At 37.3% G+C, this 26,880-nt stretch overlaps 1 protein-coding gene across 1 annotated transcript; it reads right to left on the reverse strand.

The window, feature by feature from the left end:
• Positions 1-4,026: 4,026 nt before the first annotated feature.
• LOC102660353 (uncharacterized) lies at positions 4,027-5,190 on the reverse strand. The gene has a single exon (XM_006579156.1). It carries the CDS (start codon positions 5,188-5,190, stop codon positions 4,027-4,029), a length of 1,164 nt encoding a protein of 387 aa, XP_006579219.1.
• Between the last annotated feature and the right edge of the window lie 21,690 nt (positions 5,191-26,880).

Raw genomic sequence — 26,880 nt, forward strand, 5'->3', positions numbered from 1 at the left:
AGCTGGGCGAGCTGGCTGCGCGCTAAGTGCATTGATCTCTCTGACTTATCCTCTTCTAGGGTTTTGCATCCACTAAGCGAGCTGGTTGCCTCGCTAAGCGGATGAGGCTCGCTTAGCCAATCTGCCTCGCTAAGCGAGTTCATCAACAACTTTTTACACCTTTTCTTCTTTAGCCTACAAATTGAGTTGAATTCAACATTAGATCACAAAAATGGAGTTTCTACTCTATAAATTCACAAAAGAATGAAAATATTTACAATTTCCACAAAAAGAATCATAAATTGGAGGCACATTGCTATTTTCTTACAAATTTTCAATGCACTAAGAACTCATGAATAACAATTAGCAAACTCACCCAAATTTACAGTTTTCCTTGTCCTCAAGCAAGGAAAATAACAGTTTACTTGTCCTCAAGCAAAAGGACTTAACAGTGGTTAACCAAAATGTTGTTTGTCTCAAATGTATCAATCACACAAACAAAGATGACTACGCATGCATCAAGCTCAAAAAGGGTGCAAGGGTAAGCAGAGATTGCATTTACATTTATGTACATGGTTCAATGACTCATTTATTTATATTCAAGCTTAAAAAGGGTGCAAGGGTCTAATCATTCATGAACATGGTAAGGCTGTTTGGCTAAGTGGCTAAATCAATTCAATCATAGCCTTCATCATTTCCAAATCATGCATTCATTCAATATTCAAAGATTCATACAAAAATCGGTACTTGATGCTAGTCGTTCTCTTACAGTTTAAGATTCACACAACTCACCGAGTTATAGCAGTTGGTTACCTTCACTATTTACCTGTTGTTAGTCGTCTTATACGACTAACTTTTGTATAGAAAACATTTTCCAAAACTTGTATAGTTTCCCCAATTTATGGTTATTCTGCAGTGATTTTGTAAATAAATCTTGTTTTATGGTTAAAGTTGTCTCTAGAATAATTCCATTGAATTTAATGATGAAATTTGTACAATTTCAGGTGAACAAAAGTGTTAAAAGTGATAGTTGAGCTTAGCTCATCAGTTGGGCTAAGCGCAGCTTCAGCACGACAGAAGAATCTGGCAAGGCATCAATATCAAAGCCACGTGCTAAGCGCAACAGTTGTCTTCAGCCAGGCTCAGCACGTGATTGGCGCTAAGCTCAAATCCATTTACTCGCACTAAGTGCGAGGGTGGCGCTAAGTGCAGCATCGCGGATTCAGAGCCTATTTAAAGCCTATTTTGTGCAAAATTAGGGCATACATAACTTTTAGGCAGATGATTTGCACAGATTCTAGAGCACACCATAGTGCATTTTTCGAGAATAGAGCTCTGGAGGCAGCAAAAGGAGCAGCTTTTGCAGAGATACCTAGGTTTTGTAATTTCATTATTATTATTAGGGGTTTTTCTTTAATGGCTGGCTAAACACCCTTGTTGGGGATTTCTAATGAACAACTGATTTAATTATTTTAATATCTAATTGATTGTGTTTCTTGTGTTCAATGCTTCTTTCAGTGTTTAAATGTTGTATGCTCTTGGTCTGATCAACCATTTGTGTGCCTAGTTAGGTGACTTTAGCATTGGGAAATGTGTTATTACCTTAAAACTTGAATGAAGCAAAATTGAAACTTAGTCTTACAAGAGGGATCTGTGGATTAAGTTTTGGTTTTAAATATGTTGTTACAATAATGTTGTTTGGTCTAAGTCTAGTCCAACAAGAGGGATCTGAGAACAAATTTTAGGCTAAATTAGTCTAAACTTTCGTAAGCTATTTAAGCTAAGTCTAGTCCAACAAGAGGGATTTGAGGATGAAGCTTAGTTTAAGTTAGTCTGAACCTAGGAGGGCTGTCTAACTTGAGCCTAGTCCAACAAGAGGGATCTGAGGATGAAGCTTGGATTGATTCAGTCTAACTAGGGATCGAGTGGAGGCCATAGTTTTCTCCAAAATCTTCTTCAGTTCCCTGTTGGAAACTTCAACTTGATTGTTCGTCTGTGGGTGGTATGGTGATGCCACTTTGTGTGTGACATTCTAATGGCCTAACACCTTCTGAAGTTGGCTGTTGCAAAACTGAGAGCCCCCATCACTAATTAGGACCCTTGGCACCCCAAAGCGAGAAAAGATATTCTATTTCAAGAATTTTACCACAGTTTTGGCATCATTCTTTGGGGCAGCCACTGCTTCAACCCACTTGTTGACATAATCAACAGCTACAAGGATATATTCATTGCCAAAAGATGGAGGGAGTGGACCTACAAAGTCAATTCCCCAACAGTCAAAGACTTCTACCTCCATAATGTTCTGAAGAGGCATTTCATTTCTTCTTGAGATTCCTCTCATTCTTTGACATTGATCACATTGAGTTGCATGTTCATGAATGTCCTTGAAAAGTTATGGCCAAAAGAATCCTGCTTGCTAGACCTTGGCTACTATTTTGTCTCCACTATAATGACCTCCACAAGGTGAATTATGGCAGTGCCACAATATGCTTCTAGATTCTTCTATTGTTACAATCTCCTTAAAAGATTATCAACTCCAATCTTAAACAGGTGTGGATCATCCCAAACATAAAAAATCGGGCATCATGCAAGAATTTCTTCTTTTGCTGCCAGTTCAAATCCTTTGGAAGGATGCATCCTGACTTGAAGTTGGCCAAATCAGCAAACCATGGCCTTTCATTCACCATGAGCAGCGATTCATCTGGAAATTCATCTCTTATCTCCAGCTCATTCAAAGTCACTTCCTCATTGACTAGTCTTGACAAGTGGTCAGCCACCAAATTTTCAGATCATTACTTGTCTTGGATGACTAGATCAAATTCTTGTAGCAATAAAACCCACTTGATTAACCTGGGCTTGGAGTCAGCTTTAGTCAACAAGTATTTAATAGTTGCATGGTCGGTGTAAACAATAACCTTGGACCCCACCAAGTATGATCTAAATTTCTCCATAGCATAGACAATTGCAAGCATCTCCTTTTTTGTGGTGGCATAGTTTAGTTGAGCATCATTTAAGACCTTGCTTGCATAGTAGATAGCATGAAAAATTCTCCCCTTCCTATGGCCTAACACAGCACCCATGACATAGTCACTTGCGTCGCACATGAGCTCAAATTCCTGGCTCCAATCCGGTGCTATAATGACGAGAACGGACACTAAGTTGGTCTTTAAGGCATTGAATGCGTTCAAACACTCTTCATCAAACAAGAACACAACGTCCTTGTTGAGTAAGTTACTGAGCGGTTTGGCAATCTTTGAAAAATCTTTTATAAACTGCCTATAAAACCTAGCATGCCCCAAAAAGCTTCTTACTCCCTTGACATTCACTGGAGGAGGCAGCTTTTCAATCACATCAATCTTTGCTTTATCTACCTCAATCCCCCTTACAAAAATTTTGTGGCCCAATACAATCCCTTCTTGAATCATGAAATGACATTTTTCCCAATTAAGCGCCAGGTTGGTCTCTTCATAGTGTTGCAACACCAGCTCTAAATTTGCTAGACAGCAATCGTATGATGAGCCAAACACCCAGAAGTCATCCATAAACACCTCAATGCACTTCTCCACCATGTCGGCAAATATTGCCATCATGCATCGTTGAAACGTAGCAGGAGCATTGTAAAGCCCGAAGGGCATTCTTTTGTAAGCAAACACACCGAAAGGGAAAGTGAATGTTGTCTTCACTTTGATCATTTGGGTCCACAACAATTTGATTATAGCCAGAGTAGCCATCTAGAAAAAAATAAAATGATTGACCAGTTAATCTCTTAAGCATCTGGTCCATGAAAGGAAGATGAAAGTGATCTTTCCTTGTGGCATCATTCAGCTTTCTGTAATCAATGCACATCCTCCACCCCGTGACCGTTCTTGTGGGGATCAAATCATTCTTTTCATTACTTATCTCTGTCATGCCGCCCTTCTTTGGGACTACCTGTACAGGGCTAACCCATGCACTATCAGAAATGGGATAGATGAGGCCTGCTTCCAACAACTTAAGCATTTCTTTGCGCACTTCCTCCTTCATAGAAGGATTCAATCTTCTTTGCGGCTATCTCACAGGTTTGTACTCGGCTTCCATGTTAATCTTGTGCATGTAATATGAAGGGCTAATTCCCTTAAGGTCGGAAATGTGCCATCCAATAGCTGCCTTATGCTTCTTCAAAACTTCTACTAGCCGAGACTCTTCCTCATCAGTCAACGAGTTGCTAATGACCACTGGACTTGCCTCCTTCTCTTCTAAAAACACATACCTCAAATGCTCAGGCAATATCTTCAGTTCCACTGTAGCCTTCTCTGTAGGAATGTCCTTTTTCAATTCTTCAAACACAACTTTTTCTGAAGGACCTCCTTTTAACCCATCTAACTCTTCTAGGCATTTCTGCAACTCTTTTTCTTCTTCTTTTGTAAGGCAATCCACAACACTGGTTAGAACGTTTTCTAATGGAGACTGTAATACCATAGCTCTAGCGACCATAGCCACCTCATGTTCAACTTTCTCCATCTTAAAACAGGCGTTATGGTCACTTGGATGCTTAATTGCGTCAAATAAATTGAAGGTAACCTTTTGATAATCAACGCTCATTTTTAGGTTACCATTTCCCATATCCACCACGCATTTGGCCGTCAACATGAATGGACGGCCTAAGATCAATGGAATCTCAACATCTTCTTCTATATCCATGATCACAAAATCAACAGGAAATGTGAAGTGACGCACCTTGACCAATACATCTTCTACTACACCATAGGGTCTTGTGATTGAACGATCAGCTAGCTGCAATGTCATTCTAGTTGGTAGAATCTCCAAGTTCCCTATCCTTCTACACATAGACAGGGGCATCAGATTGATGATAGCCCCTAAATCAATAAGTGTTTTTCCAACCGACACAACACCTATTGAGCATGGGATAGTGATACTCCCTAGATCTATGCATTTCGGTGGGAGGAACCTCTGAATAAATGCACTATAATTGCCCTCCACCATAATGTTTTCACTGTGTATATATTTACCCTTCTTGCTCAACAAATCCTTGAGAAACTTAGTGTAGAGTGGCATCTGTTGTAAGGCTTCTCCGAAAGGAATAGTAATTTCCAATTTCTTGAAAATTTCAAGGAAGCAAGCAAAGTATCGCTCCTTGTCTTTTTTAGACAGCACCAATGGGTATGGTGCTTCCTTTCCATTATTGGGGACAACCTCTTTCTTCTTCTCCATCACCAACTCACTCTTAGTCTTTCTCTCTTCACTCTTTTTTGTCTCATCCCCCTCACTTTCTCTCCTTTTGTTGTTTTTTTTTTTTCATTTTCTACTTCATCACCCTCATTTATTTTTCTCTCACTTGTTTGTTCTCCCTCTTTCTTTTTTCCTTCCTCAGCTCCTAAATCTCCTTCGTTGCTCCTACTCTCACTTTCCACAAACAATTCCCTTCTGCTTCTAGTGACAACAACTTTGCACTATTCTTTGGGATTCTTTTTAGTATTTGCTCCAAATCCTCCTGAGGAATTTTCTGCTATTTGCTTGGCCAAGTGCCCCACTTGGATTTCTAGGTTCTTAATGGCTGACTCGGTACTCTTATGATTAGACATTGTGACCTACATAAAATCAGTCAAAGTGTCTTCTAGCTTGGTGGTTCTCTCATACAAGTTTGGCCCTTGATTAGGAGGTCTATTTGAAGACCCTTCTTGATCCTTGTTGAACTGATTACCTGGATGTGATCTCCACCCTTGTCCTTGATTTTGATTGAAGTTTCCTCCTTGTTGGTAGCCTGAAAAACCACCTGAGTGAAATCCTTGTTTGTTTTGATTCCCCATATAATTTACCTCTTTGGCTGCACATCTTGGGCTATACAACAACCTGGTTCATGAGCCCCTCCACAAATACTTCAGCCCCCAACCTGCATAACTGCTGAGTGAGATGGTTGAGCTACTTGCAGCAGTCTTGGCAATTTGCTAAGTGTCTCTATGAGTGTCTCAAGCTGCTTAGCCAACAACTTGTTCTGGGCCAACAATGCATCTTGTGAAGAAAGCTCTAACAGACTTCTTTTGGTAGGGATGTGTGTCCTATCATGCAAAACAGCGTGATCACTAGCTACCATATTCTCAATGAGCTCCATTGCTTCCTCTAGAGTCTTCAACTTGATTTTTCCTCCGACTGAAGCATCTAATAACTGCTTGGACTGCAGCCTCAAACCATCAATGAATATATTCAGCTGAATAGGCTCAGTGAATCCATGAGTTGGTGTTTTCCGCAGCAAGCCATGGAAACGTTCTAAAGCTTCACTCAAGGACTCATCCGGGAATTGATGAAATAAGGAAATTGTTGCTTTGCCCTCAACTGTCTTGGATTCAGGGAAATATTTCTTCAAAAATTTCTTCACCACTTCTTCCCATGTCTTCAAACTATTTCCCTTGAAAGATTGAAGCCATCTTTTAGCTTCACCCGCTAAAGAGAATGAAAATAAATTTAGTCTAATAGCATCTTCAGGCACCCCTGCTATCTTAACTGTATTGCAAATCTCTATATAAGTTGCTAGGTGAGCATATGGGTCTTCATTGGGCAGGCCATGGAAAAGATTTCCTTGAATCACCTGAATCAAGGAGTGTGGATAAGAAATAATAGTAGCTTGGACTTCTGACCGCGCAATACTCGTGAAAAATTGTGGCATGGTAGAGATGGAATAATCCTTAAGAGTTACCCTCTGCGGCTGATCGTCTGCCATAATGTTAGCTTCGGATGCACCAACTTTGGACTATCTCAAATTTGTTGGAAATGATGATGATGATTCAAACGAAAGAGTTATCTCGCCACTTGGATTCACTTTCCTCTCTTGTAGTGCTCTCCTCCTCTCTGCATTGTTTCTCCTGCAAGTAGCTTCAATCTCCAAATCTAATGGAGCTAAATCCTCTGTTGGAGTTTTACCTCGCATACAAGAAGCAAGCTAAACAGAGCAGTTAACCAAGTCAAGAGATAAAAATTGAATTGAAACTATTCACAATAAACAATAAGAGAATAAAGAATAAATGTTTCCAAACTATTCTATACAACCTAAGTGGAAAGAAATTCCCTGGCAACGACGCCAAAACTTGTTTGCCTATCGGCAAGTATACCGATTTGCACAAGTAGTATTTAAACGGTAAGACCGAGTATCGTATCCATAGGGAATTTTTTTCACCTAGATTATGTATATTCAGTATGTAAACACTTTTTAGCTTTTGAAATAAAATAAAAGATTCAATGGTGGATAAGTTTTCTGCAATATGTTAAACTACTTAGACAATGGCAAAATAAACTCAAAGCTGTAAAAATGTGATAAATATCAAGATAAAAAGCATCGAGGAGTTTTCTACTAAACTTTCTCTTGCCGTATAAAAAGTTTTGTCTCTATTTGATGTTATTCTAGAACTCTTGCACCAAGTAAATACTCACACCATGATTCCTCACAAGAATGAGCCTAACTCTCTTAGCTTTTGTTTTTGATTCCTCAACAAACTCGTTCTAAAAGAGTTGCAATAAGCGTACAGTGCAAAACATACTAGATTACTGCATTCTATTCCTAGATACATAGGCCTCTAGCTTGCTCTATCAAGTTCTAAGGTTTTAAAGCATTTTCCAACACTAAAAAGCCTAACTAAACATACAAATGGGTGATCAAGCCACAAGCATGTAAAATAAATGCAGATAGAAGCAAAGAACATCAAAAATAACATTACATAGATAGTTAGAGGTTTACATTAAGAGTGTTTAGTATAATACTCCCCAACAATGAGGTTCCTAGCCTTCCATTACATGAAAAGATTCATACAACTAGAAAAATGAATGTTTTTGTGAAAGAAAATGGAAAAGGGTGAAGAAAAATGTCTTTTCTCCAGCCTCTCTGCCTTCTTCTCTCTGTTTTCACGTAGCTTCAGCTGTGTCTAGCTTGGTATCCCTTTGGGTTCCCACCAAATTAGTGTTTTAAAGGCTCTTTGACTTCTCAGCACAAGAAGGCTTGCTCAGCGAGCATGTCTCGCTGAGCGAGAGTAAGTGAAAATCCGCTAAGCGAGCTTGGGTGCGCTAAGCACATGAAGAGACAACATCCTTATTGGACGGGCTTGCTGCGTGCTAAGTGTGCCAATCTCTGACTTATCCTCTTCTAGGATTTTGCATTCGCTAAGCGAGCTGACTGCCTTCCTAAGCGGATGAGGCTCGCTTAGCCAATCTGCCTTGCTAAGCGAGTTCATCATCAACTTTTTACACCTTTTCTTCTTTATCCTACAAACTGAGTTGAATTTAACATTTGATCACAAAAATGAAGTTTCTACTCTATAAATTCACACAGGAATGAAAATATTTACAATTTCCACAAAAAAGAACCATAAATTGGAGGCACATTGCTATTTTCTTACAAATTTTCAATGCACTAAGAACTCATGAATAGCAATTAACAGTGTAGGACACCCCTATATTGGCTAGAACCCGGAGATAACCTCACCTTAGGACCTGAAGTGGTACAAAAACTACTAAGAAGGTCAAGTTGATCCAAGAGAGGATGAGGACTTCTGAAAGAAGGCAGAAGAGTTATCAAGACAAGAGGAGGAAAGACCTGGAATTCGAGGTTGGAGATCATGTATTCTTGAGAGTCACTCCATGGATTGGGGTTGGTCGATCCTTGAAATCTTGAAAACTCACACCTCATTTTATCGGACCCTTCCAAATTCTCAAAAGAATTGGTCCTACGGCATACCAAATTGCATTACCCCCATCTCTTTCCGCCCTCCACAATGTCTTTCTTGTGTCTCAACTTTGTAAATATATTCGTGATCAATCTTATGTGGTCGAATTGGATGATGTTCAAGTGAAAGAGAACTTGACATATGAAACATTGCCTTTGAGGATCGAGGATAAGCGAACAAAGCACTTAAGAGGGAAACCGATTCTGTTGGTCAAGGTGATCTAAGGAGGTGCATCAGGAAAGGACACCACATGGGAACTAGAGAGTCAGATGCAAGAAGTGATGCAATCCTACCCCTAAAGGGAATTGGATAGAAGACTCCAAGAAGATTGGGCCAGAGATGCAAGAGAAGGCCCTAGGGTTCTCATGAGCCTTAGGGTAGATTTTGGGTCCATGGGCTAAGTGTGAGCCCACTTATCTTTGTACATATTAGATTAAGGTTTCATTATTTTTGGGCCTTGTATTTAGAGCTCAATAATGTAGGTAGGGTACCCTAGAAATGTAGGATTTTTCAGCCTTTGTATTTTAGGGCACCTAGATTATAGTGTTTGTATTAGGGGTAGTTTTGTAATTTCACATGCATTAAGTGAATATTTGATGTGTGCGTTGGGAAATAAATTTAATTGAATTGGGAGAAGCCCAATCCAATTAAATTTAAGAGGGGGAGGTGAGCATTTACTTGCTACACCCCATTGCCACATCATATAGTCACACTTTGTGTCTGTCCTTCGTGCTTTACATGCCTCATGACACCTAAGCACACTTAGTGGACAATCTTGAACTTGATCTTGGATTAGTTGGCTGAACCATAGCTAAAATTCACTAATCATAATTAGTGAAATTTTGGCTCCACAAATTTAATTTCAAATTCAAGTGAAATTTGAATAGAAATTCAAATTTCCCTCCTATTTTGTGTGACACTTAGGCTATAAATAGAGGCCATGTGTTCAACTTTGATCATTTGAGAATTACACTTCAAAGTTCATACCTCATTCTCTAATACCACTTTTTGGACAAATGGCCTCAGTTATCTTAAGAATGGGGGGTTGAATTAAGATACAAAGACTATTCCCCAATTAAAATTTCACTCTCTCTTTTTGGATTAACAATGCACCCTTAACATGAATTACTCAAAAGAAAATTCAAAATAAACTTCTTTAAAGAAAAAGATAAATATCAATAAATAAAAGAAGTTTAAGGGAAGAGAGAAATGCAAACTTGATTTATACTGGTTCGGCAAATTCCGTGCCTAGGTTCAGTACTCAAGCAACCCACTTGAGATTTTCCACTCCCTTTGTCCATGGATGAACTCTTAATGGATTTGCAGGTGTTTGCCCAAGAGTTTCTTTTGAGAGAGCATTTGACAATGAAGTTCTCTTGGAATCTCTCTTATTTTCTTTTGAGAGGATAAGACATTCTGGACCAGCAAAACTCTATGATGTAAGCTCCATTGGAGCTTGTAGGCCTAGGATCTTCTTCATCAATGGATTCCTTTGCTTCTTGGAAGATGAATGACAGCGGAATGGAGAAGGAAGAGAGAGAGGAGACACCACTTCAAGGAGAAGATGAGTCTAGAAGAAGCTCACCACCATAGGAGGCCATGGATAAGAGCTTGGAGGAAGAAGGAGATGAATGAAGGGAGAGGCAGAGAAGAGCACGAAATTTTGTGCTCTAAAAGAGCTTTGAAATCTGAAGTTAATATTCAAATGATAAAAGTTTTAAAAAATGCACACACATGACCTCTATTTATAGCCTAAGTGTCACACAAAATTGGAGGGAAATTCAAATTTCACTTGAATTTGAAATTGAATTTGTGGAGCCAAACTTTGGAGCCAAAATTTCACTAATTATGATTAGTGAATTTTAGTTATGGTTCAGCCCACTAATCCAAGATCAATTCCAAGATTCTCCACTAAGTGTGCTTAGGTGTCATGAGGCATGAAAAGCATGAAAGACATGCATAAAGTGTGACTATATGATGTGGCAATGGGGTGTAGTAAGCAAATGCTCACCTCCCCCTCTAAAATTTAATTGGATTGGGCTTCTACCAATTCAATTAAATTTATTTCCAACCACACACATCAAATATCCACTTAGTGCATGTGAAATTACAAAACTACCCCTATTACAAAAACTAGTCTAGGTGCCCTAAAATACAAAGGCTGAAAAAATCCTATATTTCTAGGGTACCATACCTACAATATGGAGCCCTAAATACAAGGACCAAATATAATGACATCCTAGTCTAATATGTACAAAGATAATTGGACCCAACCTTGACCCATGGGCTCAGAAATCTACCCTGAGGTTCATGAAAACCCTAGGGCCTTCTTCAGCAGCTCTAGCCCAATCTTCTTGGAGCCTCTTGCTCATGGTTCTAGTGACTGGTCCCTTCCTAGGGAGGATTGCATCACTCTGCCAATTTCATCCTAAGTCACACATATATATAGGCCTTTGATGGCCATTCAAAATCCAAATGATAAGATGTGACTATTGGCGATATTCCTTGAAAATCCTCTCTGGTAATCGATTACAACATTAATGTAATCGATTACACAGTTATTTTTCTTGAACAGTTGTGACTCTTAATTTAAAATTTGAATTCCCAACGTTCAGAGTCTCTGGTAATCGATTACATATGATGTGTAATCGATTACACACTTTCAAACCATTGGTAATCGATTACATGTATTGGTAATCGATTACATGTGCATTGGTAATCAATTACATGTATTGGTAATTGATTACATGTGCCTTGGATGACTTGAAATATTTCGTTTTGAGGCAAGGCTTGATCTTGAAGAAATCTTGAATCAAGGCTTTGTTTTTTGAAATAATCTTGTATTAATCTTGAAGCAAATGAGCCTTGTCTGATTCTTCTTTTGATATAATCAAAATCATGTATACATACATTCACATCGTGCTCCTTCTCTCCCTCTCCCTCTCCCTCCATTCATCTTCTCCTACCTTCAAGCTCTTATTCATGGCTTCCTATGGTGGTGAGCTTCTTCTTGACTCATCTTCTCCTTGAAGTGGAATCTCCAATCATCTTTCTTCCTTCTCCATTCTGCTACCATTCATCTTCAAGAAGCAAAGGACTTCATTGATGAAGAAGATCCAAGGCCTATAAGCTCCACATGGAGCTACATCAAGAAGTCTATTGAACCTTGTTTGAGTCAGGTAAATTTTGAGGACAAAATTTAGAAAAGGGTGGGAAAGTTATAACCCCCTAAAATTTCAATAACTGAAAATAGATATTTGATGTAATTCTTGCATTGTTTGATTAATTTGGATTATTTGAGGTGTTGTGTGAATTATCTGTGTGTGATTGCTTGGTGTGAATGATTAGGTTATGTGGAGTTTGTTTGACTTGTGTTGGATTTGTGAGATGTCAAGTTTGACCCAAAAACCTATTTCGATAAAATAATGATTTCAGATTCGTTAATCGTTGGATCGCCTTCAAACTTGAACTGTAGGTTTGTGACTTATGTCTACATGTTTTGACCATTAGGAACTTCCAATAAACTTCTTTGGACATCTCGCTTAGCGAGACAAACATGCTAAGTGCAATTCCAAACCCGAAAGGGAAATTTGCTTAGCGAGACAAGCGCGCTAAGCGCAATTCCCAACCCGAGAGCAAAATTCGCTTAGTGAGATAAGCATGCTAGCACAATTCCCAACCCAAAAGGGAAATTCATTTAGCGAGACAAGCGTGCTAAGTGCAATTCCAACCCAAGGAGCTCAGTGCAATTCCAACCCAAGGAGCTCAGTGCAAAATGTCGTGCTTAGCACCAAAAGGAGAGTTTCACTTAGCGAGATGGGCTCTCTAAGCAACACTTAGCACCAAAAGGGGAGTTTCTTTAACATGAAAATTCCAATTCTCATCTCTCTCTCTCTCTAAACCCTCACCCAAATCCTCAACCCTTCTCTTCCACCATCCACGACCACCGGTGGCCGCCATGAGCAGTCGTTGCTTGCCGTCCGACCACCATACAGAGAGGAATGCTTTAATCGAAATGGAATCTTCAGAATCCACCTCAAGGATTCAGTAGAGAATAGAGCTCTCAACTTTTCCTCCATGGTTTCTATGAGGTAACCATGATTTCCTTGTCTTCTCCTAGTTAGTTTAAGCTTCTCTTAGTATCTATTGTGATTTGGGAACCATAGTAGGATGTTTTTACACTTCCATTGAAAAACCTTTGAAAATGAAACATTGTAAAAGTTACTCTTTTATAAAATTGATGTTGTTTTTGTGACATTCGTTGAACCCCAGTCACATTGGCATGATTGAAATTTCAAAATGGCGTCTGTTTGATGTAGACCCCAAAGCACCCTTTCGGTCCTTTTTAAATTGAAAGGATATTTGACCCCGAATGTTGATATTAACCTTTTCCTTGAAATCTATACTAAATTGTCTTTGATTTGGTATATAGAGCTCTATGGTTGGACCAACGAATGTGAATGTTAGTCATCTTATACGACTAACTTTTGTATAGAAATCAATTTCCAAAACTTGTATAGTTCCCCAATTTATGGTTATTTTGTAGTGATTTCTGTAAATAAATTTTGTTTTATGGATAAAGCTGTCTCTAGAATATGTCCATTGGATTTAATGATGAAATACGTGTAATTTCAGGTGAAAAAGAGGCTAAGTCATGAAATGCCAAAAGTGACAGTTGAGCTTAGCTCATCAGTGGGCTAAGCGTGCATCCACCGCTAAGCACAGCTTCAGTGTGCTTAGCATGATAGAAGAATCTGGCAGGGCATCAATATCAAGGCCGCACACTAAGCATGAGATCAGTGCACTAAGCGCAACAGGTGTCTTTAGCCAGGCTTAGCGCAAGACTGGCGCTAAGCCCAAACCCACTTACTCGCACTAAGCGCAAGGGTGGAGCTAAGTGCGATGTTGTGAATTCAGAGCCTATTTGAAGCCTGTTTTGTGCAAAATTAGGGTACAGAATTTTGACAAAGCCAGGGCACAGATTCCACGGCACACCATAGTGCCTATTTCGGGAATAGAGCTTTGGAGGCAGCAAGAGGAGTAGCTTTTGTAGAGATACCTAAGTTTTGTAAACTTATTATTTTTGTTAGGGTTTCTTCTGTAATGGATGGCTAAACACCCTAGTTGGGGATTTCTAATGAACAACTGATGTAAATACTTAATATCTAATTGATTATGTTTTTTGTGTTCAATGCTTCCTTCAATGCTTAATGTTTGTATGCATTTGGTCTGATCATCCATTTGTGTGCATAGTTAGGTGACTTTAGCATTGGGAAATGTACTGTTGCCTTAGAACTTGATTGAAGCAGGATTGAAACTTAGTCTTACAAGAGGGATCTGCGGATGAAGCTTAGGCTAAATTAGGCTAAACTTTTGTAAGCTGCTTGAGCTGAGTCTAGTCTTACAAGAGTGATCTGCGGACGAAACTCAGTTTAAGTTAGTCTAAACCTAAGAGGTCCGTTTAAATTGGGCCTAGTCCAACAAGAGGGATCTGAGGATGAAGCTTAGATTGATTCGGTCTGATGAGGGATCAAGGTTTAGTAATTTAGGCTACAACATAGAACACAAGAGCATGATTGATTAGAGAAATATATTTATATGCATCAGCTTGTTTGTTAGAAAGACCCAACATTTCTACCTACTGCTGTCACTTTTACTTACTTTGCATTTTATAGTTTTTAGCATAAAAGTTTAGTTTAAATTCAGTTTGAAATTATCAATCATACATGTTCTCTCAACAATGCTTCATTTCTGAACTTAACTCAGGCTAACATTAGTTCCCTGTGTTCGATACTCGGATTCATCCGTTTTAATTTTTAAATACTTGACAATCCGGTGCACTTTCCGGCAAACCGGATTTCCCTTGAATATATTTGTACGAAGAAAAAGTGGAACAAAAAGTAATCACAGGGGAAATCCAATAGTGAACGTGAGAGACCTCCGAGTGACGCAAAGGGGAGCTAACAAAGAGATATCAATAGGTGATGGGAGTTTATTATTGGTTTACAACTTTTGATACCATAGTTAGGGTCAGGGAACCCAATTATTAGGATGTATGTATGTCCCTATGCATGTTGGTTTTCAAGAAAATTGTGCTTTTGACTAATTGGATGCAATATATTTGTTATTGATAAATGATATTGTTGTTTTATAAGACTTGTGTTGTTTGAAGACCTGGGGAATGTGAATCCCAGGCATGAAATTACATGTATGTATGTGGAATGCGATTATTGATAATGTTGATATTTAGATAAGATGATGTTAATGTTGATGATAATGTTGATATGAGATGATGTTGATGTTGATGATGTCATTGTGATGATGTATGTTGTGTATGTACATGGGGGTGCAGTGACCATGATGGATATCCATGGAGGGGGAATAGAGTGGTTAAAGAGTTTTAAGCATCCCAGTATCCATAATTAGTGCATTCATGGTGTCCATGTTTCATACTTCATATTGCATGGAAATAGTATAAACTTCGTCAGCAAGTACTTGTAGTTTTTCATGAGGAAAAGTTGGGAGAGAGTTGAGTCATGAGCATGCATCATTCTAAGCATGATTGATTTGAATTGTGGAAAAATTGATGACTAGTTTATTAAGTGTGTGTTGAACTGATGGATTATTTACAATGATTATGGCTATTGTTAATTTTTTCTTTCTAATCATTGTCATCTGATGCTTGTTGATTTTTTTTATAATAAACTCACCCTTGCAATTTTGTACCGTGTGGTTAGTCTCTATGATGATTGTAAACCTTCGTTTGTGGGAGCAGATGAACAATAGTAGATGATGTGGAGGGAGATTCTTTTGTTTGAGCCACCAAGCTGACATGATGACATTAGGATTATTTTGGGAGAGAGTTGTGTTTTGTTATCAACTCCTTCGTAGTTGGTTCCTTTATTCTTTTATATTTGGACATTTAAATCCCAGGCTTAGATACATGTATAAACTAAATTACTTTCTGTCATGTGAATGATGTATAATGGTTAAATATATATATATATATATATATATATATATATATATATATATATATATATATATATATATATATATATATATAAGTATTTGTGCGTTGTTTGGTGAATGTATATCACAGAAAAATTTTACCCCCATTTTTTTATAATCAAATTAATAGAGTTTTCACTTAAAACTAAAATGTCACGTTTTAGAGTTAGTGATATCATAGTGATGAGAAGGGTCGTTACACATTGCCTCCAAAGGCCAAGGATCCGAGAAATATTACTTTTCCATGTACCATTGACAATCTCACCATTGGTAAGGCTTCAACGCCTCTTTCCATGGTAGCACAAATTAGGGATATAGAGATCAAACCTACAAGAATGTCCTTACAACTAGAGGATCCTTCAATTAAATATCCTTATGGTATTGTTGAAGATGTTCTTGTGAAAGTAGATAACTGTGTTTCTGGTGGACTTTGTGGTGATGGATATCATGGAAGATGTTGAATTTTCTCTCATTTTCGGAAGGCTATTCATGTTAACATCTAAAACCATAGTTAATATGGGGGAAGGCAAGCTCACTACCAAAGTAAGGGGTGATCAAATCATCTTCAATGTATTTGACATTATTACTCATCCAAATGATGACTTGGACTATTTTAGGGTGGATATTTTTGATGAAGTGATTGACACAAGTGGAATCAAATGCAAGTTTCTAATCCTTTTAATTATGCTATGATAGATTCTTGTGATAACTTAGAAGAGGAGGATGCAAAAGACGTACTAGACATCTTGTTGCAACTTGACAATTCCAAAGAAATTCCACCTAATTAAAGAAGTATTAGAAGAATCAAAGGTGGAAGGTGAAAAGAAGGAAGAGAAGCCCAAGATAGAGCTGAAAATGCTTCCCTCTCATTTGAAATATGTTTTTCTAGAAGAGGGAGGAGGAAAATCGGTCATTATTAGTAGGTCTCTTTTCAAATTGGAGGAAGAAAAGCTAGTGAAAGTCTTGAAAGAGAATAAGGAATCAATTGGCTTGACTATTTCTAATCTAAAAGGTATTTGTCCATCATTTTTTATGCATAAGATTATGCTTAAGGAAAACTTCAAACCAATAGCTCAACCTGAAAAGAGACTTAGTCCTGCTATGAAGGACGTGGTGAGGAAAAAGATGCTAAATCTTCTTGAAGCCTATATGATATACCTTATCTCTAATAGTGCATAGGTTAGTCCCTTACAAGTGGTACTAAAGAAAGGGGGTATGACAGTCATCAAGAATGTGAAGAATGAGTTGATCCCCACAAGAATTTTGATGAGGTGGAGAATGTGCATTGATTATTGTAAGCTAAATCAAGCCACAAGTAAAGATCATTTTCGTTTTCCTTTCATGGATCAAATGTTGGAACACCTTGTGGGCCAAGCTTTTTATAGCTTCCTTTATGGTTGTTTCGAATACAACCAAATAGTTGTCTACGCCCAAAGACCTAGAGAAGACAACTTTCACTTGTCCTTTGGGGTATATGCTTATAGGAGAATGCCATTTGGATTATGCAATACACTTACCACATTGCAAAGATGCATGCTTTTCCATTTTTTCCAATTTGGTTGAGAAGTGTATTGAATTTTTTGTAGATGAATATTCAATTTTTGGTCCATCTTTTGATTCATGCTTGAGCAATCTTGATATTGTGTTAAAAAAGTATGCATAGTGACTAATATCATTCTCAATTGGGAAAAATATCACTTTATGGTTCAAGATGGCATAGTTATTGGCCATAAAATCTCTTAAAGAGGAATTGAGGTTGATCTAGGCAAAATATAAGTAATTGCAAAACTTCCACCACCGGTTGATGAAAGAGGTGTGAGAAGTTTTCTTGGTCATGTTACATTTTATTGGTGCTTTATCAAAGACTTCTCTAAGATTGCTAAGCCACTAAGCAGTTTTCTTGTGAAAGACACACCATTTGTGTTTGATTCATCTTGTTATCACGCTTATGAATTGTTAAAAGCTAAACTTGCTTCTACACCCATAATTTCTTCACCTAATTGGAAATATAGTTTTGAGCTCAAGTGTGATGCAAGTTGTGACACCCTCTACCCCGACATACATATAAATAAATAAAACATATAAAAATACTAATAAAAATATTCACATAGGTAAAAGGTTCACATTCACTTCACTATTACCAAATAAAACTTATTAAAAACATATCCGACTTAGAACAAGGCCATCAAAGTTTACAAAAGAAATTTTGTTAAATCAGTGAGGTAAAATAAAATAAAATAACATCATGCAATTAAAATAAAAACTCATCCCCAATGTCACATTCTATCAGAGCATTGTGTCCCAACATCCTCTAGCACAAGGTTCTTTGAAGTCATCCACCTAGTCATCTGCTTCCACGAACACAAGGTTTGAGATCATCACAGGATCCAAACACAAATAACACACAAGGAGTGAGTTATCACATTTCTAAAAAAATACAAATAAACAAAGACATAATCAAAATAAATTATGGAAGTAATTATAACATAGCTCAACTTAATACAATCCATCACTTCACCACTATATTATTTAAAATTCATTTTTCAATCACCAATCACATTACGCATGAATCACACACTCGAGTCAAGATGAAATAACACTCATCAATTTCATAATAAACAATTAGCAAGTGTTATATAACAATTATACTAAGACTCAAGCCTATATGCAATGTGGTACCATGTCAGTGAAAAACCACCATGGGGCGCTTAGGAGTACATAACAAGACGCACCACACAATGGGTATGTCAGGTCACTCTCACTAAGTAAAATCATAAGGTGACCAGTCAGGGTCACTCTATTTTGCGAGAATGTTCCAACCATATGGGATCATCATAGGCTTAAAGGAGCACTCAAACCGAGTGTGTCTTTACCCCCAGGGCCTAGACTTCGAAGAATCCGTTAGGCCTTCATCTTCCTGATTCAGGTCCAACCCCTAAAACAATTCTTTGCATGTAGACACAACTTGTGAATTATACAATACCCAAGATCTCACACTCGTGTTTCAAACACGTTTAACACATCATGCTACAATTTAACATTGGTTCCTAACTAGGAAACCTATACTTTTCCTTTAACACTACGCATAAACACTTTTCTCAAGATAAACACCAGTCGGGTTATTGTATGATTCACAACTCACAACACAAGTATTGTCACATCAAGTGTTAACCACACACTTATTCACAATCAAATCTCATATCCACAATTTAACATCTCATAATGTCACAATCCATCATCACATGTTTACGTGCATCTCCCAAATTAACACATGTTCAACTTTACACTTATACTCAATCTCAATAACAATATTATAATCTCAAAGCAACATGTTATCTCACAATTCATCACATATTCAATTTATCATTTACACACAATTTTAATCACAATTTCATGATCTCAATATTACAATTTATCATGCTCACCTAGTAAATCTTATCCAAAATACAAACAATTTATACAAAAATGTTTCTCACAACATGGGGAGTAAACCCCTCAAATAATTTCACATAATCATATCAAAATCAAAGAACCAAAATCATAGGTAAAAAAACATGAAAAACACCAAGAGCACTCAATTTATCAACCAATTCACATCAGGACATCAATTAGTTCATCAAACACAACAATATCATATTTATAATCATAAAGGAAAAATTATAATTTAATAAACATCCTAAAATAAACCCAATTTAATCCTCTAAGGATCCCTACACATGTTCATTCTAACCCCAATTGTGATAAACTCATCCCTTATCTCTAAGCAAGCTCACGTGTGTATTCCGGCAATGATAGTTGCGTCTCTAGAAGTTCCCTAAGATTCTTCAAGCTTTCCCTCTGCTTGCTCTGTTAGGGTTTCCAAGTGTTAGAGAAAAGGAGAAGAGATTGTAGCCTCTATTTTACTGTCAACGTGTGAGGGACGTTTCTCTCTCTATGGTAATTAGTTCAAAAATCCCAACGGTGAATATCTGCGAAAAGCGATTCTGAAGATGGTGTTCACATTTCACGATGATCCAACGGTTAATAAACCCGGGATTGTAGTTTTACTTATACGGGTTTTGGGTGTCTGTGGGAAAAGGAAAAGCTCAGCGCGAGGGGCATTTCTTGCACCACAAAAATTTTCTTAAAACTCCCAACGGTGGGTCTGTGTAGAAATAAGTTTCAAACCTTGTGCTCAAATTTCACAATGATCTAATGGTTAATGAGTTCGGGATCGTCATTTTATGAGATAGGTTTGAGTGTATGCGGGAAAAGATTTGGGAGGGGGAGAAGGAAAAACGAAATTGAGAGGAAGGAAAAGCATAGAGACATATTGTCAGTCTGAAAACTGACCTAATGTGTCTCTATTTATAGCTAGAATACTCTCAGCCTATTATTTATTCTATTTTTCTTTATTTTTATTATTTTATAAGTAAGAACTCTATTTTATTTCCTATCAAATGAATAAATAAAATATCTTTTTTTTTATTTTCCTTCAAACCATTATTTTAATTAATAAAATTATTTCTTCTAATTTATTCAATTATAAAAACCTCATCATTTTTCTAAAACTATTTATTTTTAAATAAAAAAAACTTTTTTAATTTATTTACGAAAAATGGTGTGTTACACAAGTGATTATGCAGTTGGTGTTGTTTTGAGGCAAAGAAAAAAAGACAAAATGTCCATGCTATACACTATGCTAGTAAAGTTCTCAATGAGCATTAAGTGAATTATGCAACAAGTAAGGAGTTACTAGTTGTGAATGCATTGGAAAAATTCAGATTCTATATCATCGGCTCTAAAGTGGTTGTTTACATTGATCATGCAACAATTAAGTACCTCTTAACTAAGCCTAATTCCAAACAAATACTTATTAGGTGGATACTTATGTTGTAGGAATTTGATCAAGAAATAAAGGATAAGAAGGGAAGTGAAAATTTAGTGGCTAACCACCTATCTAGACTTGTGAATGAAAAAGTCACTTCCAAGGAGCACGATATCTATGATACTTTTCCAGATGAAGCTTTGCTTGTTGTGCATTAATGCCCTTGGTTTGCTGATATGACTAATTATAAGGCAACTGGAGTGATTCTGGAAATAATGAATTGACAACAAAAGAAAACATTTCTTCATGATGCTAATTTCTTTGAAATATAATAAATCACACTACAAGGGGGGGGGGGGTTTGAATAGTGTGTTAGTCAAAATATAAAACCTTTTCAAAATGGAAGATCTTATAATAAAACAAGTTGATAAGAACCTCGTCTAGTGACTAAAAGTGGAGTGTCGTCCGGTGATGTATAAAACTTATTTTCAGCGAAAACCTTGTGTGCAAAATGTGTCAACAATGGACTTTGAAATACTTTGGTAAGCTAAAGAAGAGCAGTAAAAATACTTTGTTTAATATTGGTTCATTCAACTTGAGCTACATCCAATTCTCCTTTACCAACCAGTAAATGGTTTCACTAGTCAAACTTGATTACAAGTATTCTTTTCTGCTACTTCTAGCTTACAAGTATTCTCAAGGCCACTACTGGCACAACTCTTAAACTCCTCCTGAATCTAAGAACAACCAAGTATTGTTTTGTCACTAAGTCACTCCTAGCTTTCACAAACAAAAGTTTGATATAGAATCAAAGATTCTTTACAACACTCAAAGAGTGATTTTACAAATATCCTCTCACTTGTACTTTGAATATCACAAAGGATGGACTCACTTAAGCTTAGTGTATATCTCAACAAATGTTTTTCTTTTCACTTGTTTCTTGTTTCACGACTCTTGTTTTTCTGTAGGTGTTAGTCATTTTTCTTCAATCTTTGATGTTGTATTCATAGGTAAAGAAAAGTTCATAATTTTGGAGAGTATCTTCGGAATTGAATAATATGACTATTATACAGATTGATCTTATTTCCTGAAATAAGCCGATATTGTGTGTTTCTATCTGATAGGATCAAGACTTTTCATATTTTTTATTTATTACTCAATATGACCGTTAGACATATAAAAGGAAGTTAAAGATAGATTCACAAATATGTTCCTCTTAAATAAAATCATATAAATTTGAATAAATTAATAATTCATATGAAATGCTCATTCCAATTGTTGTTTGGATGAACTGGATGAGTACTTCTTGCTTCCAGTGGACAAGGTATCCATTATTGGATAAGTCTTACCTGGTGTTGCTTCCAGTCATCAAACCTATTTGACTTACATGTAACAAAATGGTTAACACACATTCATATCTTTATTTAGGGGAGAAAGATATATTTGATTGTGTATGTACCTAGCTACCATGATTTGAATAAATGCTTCTAACATGTGTTTTTAAGTATGATGTAGAACAGGTACAAGAACAAAGAAAAAACACCAATACACATCAATTGGTTTGGCTAGATCAAAACCAAAAAGGTGGAGATTGTTGGATTAAGAGTTTGAAGACTTGAAGATTTCTTTTAGGTTCTTTTGGTTTTTATATTTTCGCAATGCCAATCATATTTCTAAAGATTTGCCATTTGTATTGGATGTTTTAGACTTAGGTATCTTTGTTCATGCTTAGTGGTTATCAAACATGAGAAGAAAAATGATTTGAACTCAATGTTTCTAAGAAGCAATAAGTTCAATCATTGTGTAATAGATTACAAAGTTTAAGTATCAATTACAAAGTGTTAGAACAAGCATCAAAGCTTACTTCTCTTGAAATATTGGCAAGTTTTATCAAATTAATCGATTACCTAAGCTAGTTTCAAAATAATGGAGTCTCTGTAGCGTGAAGTAATCAATTACCACATATTGTAATTGATTATATTACATCTGGAAACTTAAGAGATCTTGGTGTTACAAAATAATCGATTATTCCATAAACTATAAAAGCTTAGAAACTCTCTATGAAACAAGATAATCAATTACCTCGTTCTATAATCGATTACCAAGTTTCTGGAAATGCATGTCAAGAAGGATTTGAAAAAATTAATCAATTACCCCATTTGTTAATCAATTAAATTTGTCTTTCATATTAAAATCTATATATACCCTCTCTTGTTCATTCTCATTAGTGAATCTAATTTAGATCGTATCTTTCGAAAATACTTTCTGAGAGTCATCTAAGGGAACCACTCTGCATTTCAGTGAGAGATTCATGATGATCAAGATTCATTCATTCTTCATCATGATTTGAGCAAGGAAATAAAGGCTTGAAGATATTGTGATATGCACATTTAGGTGTATTCTGAAATAACAACAACCACACTAGAAGGGGGGTTGAATAGTGTGTTAATTGACTTTATAGAATAAAAATTTTATCACATGTTCGGATATATATATATATATATATATATATATATATATATATATATATATATATATATATATATATATATATATATATATATATATATACATTGAGTCATCCACTAAAAAGAAATGAGTTTTGATAAAGCTGAGTTTGATCATTTAGTAAATATATGAAATAGTTTTTAAATAGTTTTCAAGCAAACACTTGGTACAAAAAGAATGACTAAAAGAATGTTAAATAAAACCATTAAGGAGAGGCGTACAAGCACTTAGTTTATACTGGTTCACTCAAACAGAGTTACGTCCAATTCTCCTTTACACAATAGTAAAGGATTCCACTAATTAAAAACTTGATTACAAAAAGTATTTTGTCCTACCACTCCTGGCTATACAATTATCTTCAAGCCACTTTTGGCACTATCATAGACTCCCCCTGGATCTAAGAAAATCCAAGTTTTTTTAATACTAAGTCACTCATAGCTTTTTGTCATACCCTAATTTCGTCTGGGGACCATTGTTTGATGGCATGCAACCTTCGTTTAACCGCTTCGAGGTACTCGACACCCTTTGTTGCATAATACGTGAAGTTCCGAGACATGCCGAAAATCAAAAGGAAGCATTGTTACACAATCCGTGAGTTTCCGTAACATTCCGAAAGCTAAAAATGGAGTAATTACATGACTCGTAAGGTTTCGTAACCTTACGGAAAGAAAACAAGTATCGTTACGAAATTCGTAAAGTTTCGTAACGTTACGGAAAAAGAATCACCAAAAAAGTAAAGGGGGATGTATTTAATAAAAAAAGGGGGTGCAAATAGCAACCAGGCCCACTTGGGCCTTCCAGATTGTTCCTCCAGAAGGCGATTGCTTCTGGAGGAAGCAGCTTGGCTCGCCTGGGCGAGCTGGATGGCAAGCTCCTCCCCTATTTTCCTAAAAATAGAGGGAGGAGTGAAGAAGAAAAGGGTTCAGCCCTCTTGGCATTTCGTAATCACTTAAAATTAGTGAGGAAAATTGTTTCCGTGAAGAAAATCCAAGCCGAGGCGCTTCCGTAATGTTTTCGTAACGTTTCCGTGGGTGATTTCGCGAAGATTTTCAACCGTTCTTCGCCGTTCGTCGTTCGTTCTTCGTTGTTCTTCGGTCTTCAACCGGTAAGTTCCCGAAATTGAACTTTTCAATTCATTCTATGTACCCGTGGTGGTCCCCATTTGTTTCACATACTTTTATTCTCGTTTCATTTACTTTCCGTACCCCCTTTTGACGTGCTTTAGTCATTTACTTAAGTCATTTTCTCGCCTAAACAAGAAATAAAATAAATTTCCACCGATCATTTGATTTGTAATATCCGTTAATTTCTGTTAAAATGAAATCCGATCGTTCGGTCATGCCATAACCACGTTGGAAACCAAAAAGAGGTAAAATAATAATATAATAATAAAAAAATATCTTTTAGTAAAATAAACCAAAAAAAGCAATCGGACGTTTCTCTTTGGGATTTCTCTTTCTTGATTGAATTGACTAATAACTAAAGCGAAACTAAGGCTAAAATCAACTCGCAAAGTCAAGCTCGTCCGCAAAAAATCACTAAAAAGGACTTAAGGTTTGATACCTCAGTTTTTCTCACCAAGTAAAAAAATGGGTCATTTTAAGGTCCAACGCCTTAAAAGGACCTCCTTCCAAGTAAAAAGAATCGCTTGATTTTCCCTTTAGAAATAACTATGTGGGTCTGATTTCCTCTTCGATGGAGGGTACGTAGGAGCAAGAGCTCCACTTTTGTCGACCTCAAAAATAAAAAAGAAATAAAATTTTAGATACACAATTTCACACAATTCTAATTTAAGGTTGTTGTCCTTTGGGACAAACGTGAGAGGTGTTAATACCTTCCTCAAACGTAAATACAACTCCCGAATCTTGGAATATTCTTCATGACCGGTTTCCTTCGGTTTTTCCGACGTTTTCCACAAATAAACGTTGGTGGCGACTCTGTGCATTTTCCTCCTTTGGAAGACGCACCCGTGAGCCTCGCCTCGCTCGCCCGTAAAAGGGTAGGTTGCGACAATTGGCGACTCCACTGGGGATTGTTTTTGTGAGTTAGGCCTATTTTAGGAAAGTGTGGAATTGTGAAACTTTGTGTGTGCATTTTCTTTTGAACTGTGTAAATATAATAAATGTTGTCTTTTCCACATTTTTACACTGCATTCTAAGCACCCACAGGTTTGAGTAAAAGAAAGGGGCCCTATACCCGGGTCCATGGGAATCTAAGGAGTGGAGGTGAATCTATGGTCATGCTAGGTCTCCGACTTGCTTGATAATAGTGAAACCTCATCTAGAGATTTCTCTCTATATAATGTGTTGTCACTGGTATTCCATACCGCCACAATATTATTATCTTGAGTGATGATACCTCTAGAAAATAGCCATGTGAGATATGGATCGTTGGGAGTAGTTATTAGAGACCCCTACATATTATCCTATAGATCCCCAAATAGGGGCATGGAGAAAACACGCTTTGTGCCATTTGTTCTTATGCATTCTTCTACGAATAGCACATAAATTATAGTTTTACTGTATATCTAGTGATATTTTGTCTCTTTAGAGTGATGCATCACTTTTTAATGCATACGTTGGGGCGCCGCAATGCCTAGAACGTAGTATTAAAAAGATGGATCTTTTCGGTCTCGTATATGTAAAGTTACCACTTGTTTTTTCTTTTCGTTTCATGCATGCACATTGCATCATTCATATCGGAGCCTTGATTCACCCCTTTTTTAGGTAAATGATGGGGAAAAATCCAAACGGAAAAAGATTCTATCAAGTCAAGATTAAGGGCCTAGATGTCACCAGCCTTAAGGAGTTGGGACAGTTGATGGGACCCCTCCAAAGGCAAGCCTTCCGCAAAGCGTACGGAAAGATTTTAGATTTGACCACAACGGAGGTGTTTACGGAAGCCGTTGTATCCCTCGCCCAATACTATGACCAGCCATTGAGATGTTTCACGTTTGGGGACTTCCAAATGGTACCGACTGTTGAAGAATTTGAGGAGATTTTGGGATGCCCTCTCGGGGGAAGAAAACCGTATCTTTTCTCTGGGTTTCTTCCCTCCTTGAGCAATATTGCAGCTGTGGTCGGAGATTCGGCGAGAGAGTTGGATCGTATGAAGCAAACTCGAAACGGCGTAGTGGGCCTACCGCGGAAATACTTGGAAGGCAAGGCAAGGGATATGGCGAATCAAGAGGAGTGGGTCCCGTTTGCGGATATACTAGCTTTGCTAATCTTTGGGGCTGTCCTCTTTCCAAACGTGGACAGTTTGGTGGACCTAGCCGCAATTGATGCTTTCCTTGCATATCACCATAGCAAGGAGAGCCCGGTGGTAGCTATCTTGGCGGACTTATTTGATATGTTTGACCAAAGGTGCGAGAAGAACAGTGCACAGATTGTCTACTGCTTACCCGCTCTTTGTGTGTGGTTGGTTTCACACCTATTCCAACAATACATAAGGCACCCATGTCCGCTTCAAAGTTATCGCTCGTGCGTCGAAAAGAGAATAATAGATTGGGACCAATACTTGGCTGGGATAGGAGGCAACACAATCAACTGGTTTCCTCAATGGAAGGAAGGAAAGGAGGGAGTCCTCTTCTCATGTGGGGACTACCCAAACATTCCGTTAATAAGGATGAGGGGTTGTATTAACTATAATCCCGCACTTGCCATAAGACAGTTGGGGTACCCCATGAGGGGAGCATCGACGGAAGAGAGCCGCTCGCCTTTCCTTTTGAGAGATTTCGGCGCGCAAAGTCTCAAGATTGTACAAAGAGTCCACAAGGCGTGGGAAAGCCCGTTAAGGAAAGATAAAGAACTTAGGGGCATCCGTAATGGCACCATCACTGGTTACCATGAATGGCTAAGAGTTCAT

The sequence above is a fragment of the Glycine max genome, chromosome 4, assembly GCF_000004515.6.
Source record: "Glycine max cultivar Williams 82 chromosome 4, Glycine_max_v4.0, whole genome shotgun sequence".
Lineage (NCBI taxonomy): Eukaryota > Viridiplantae > Streptophyta > Magnoliopsida > Fabales > Fabaceae > Glycine > Glycine max.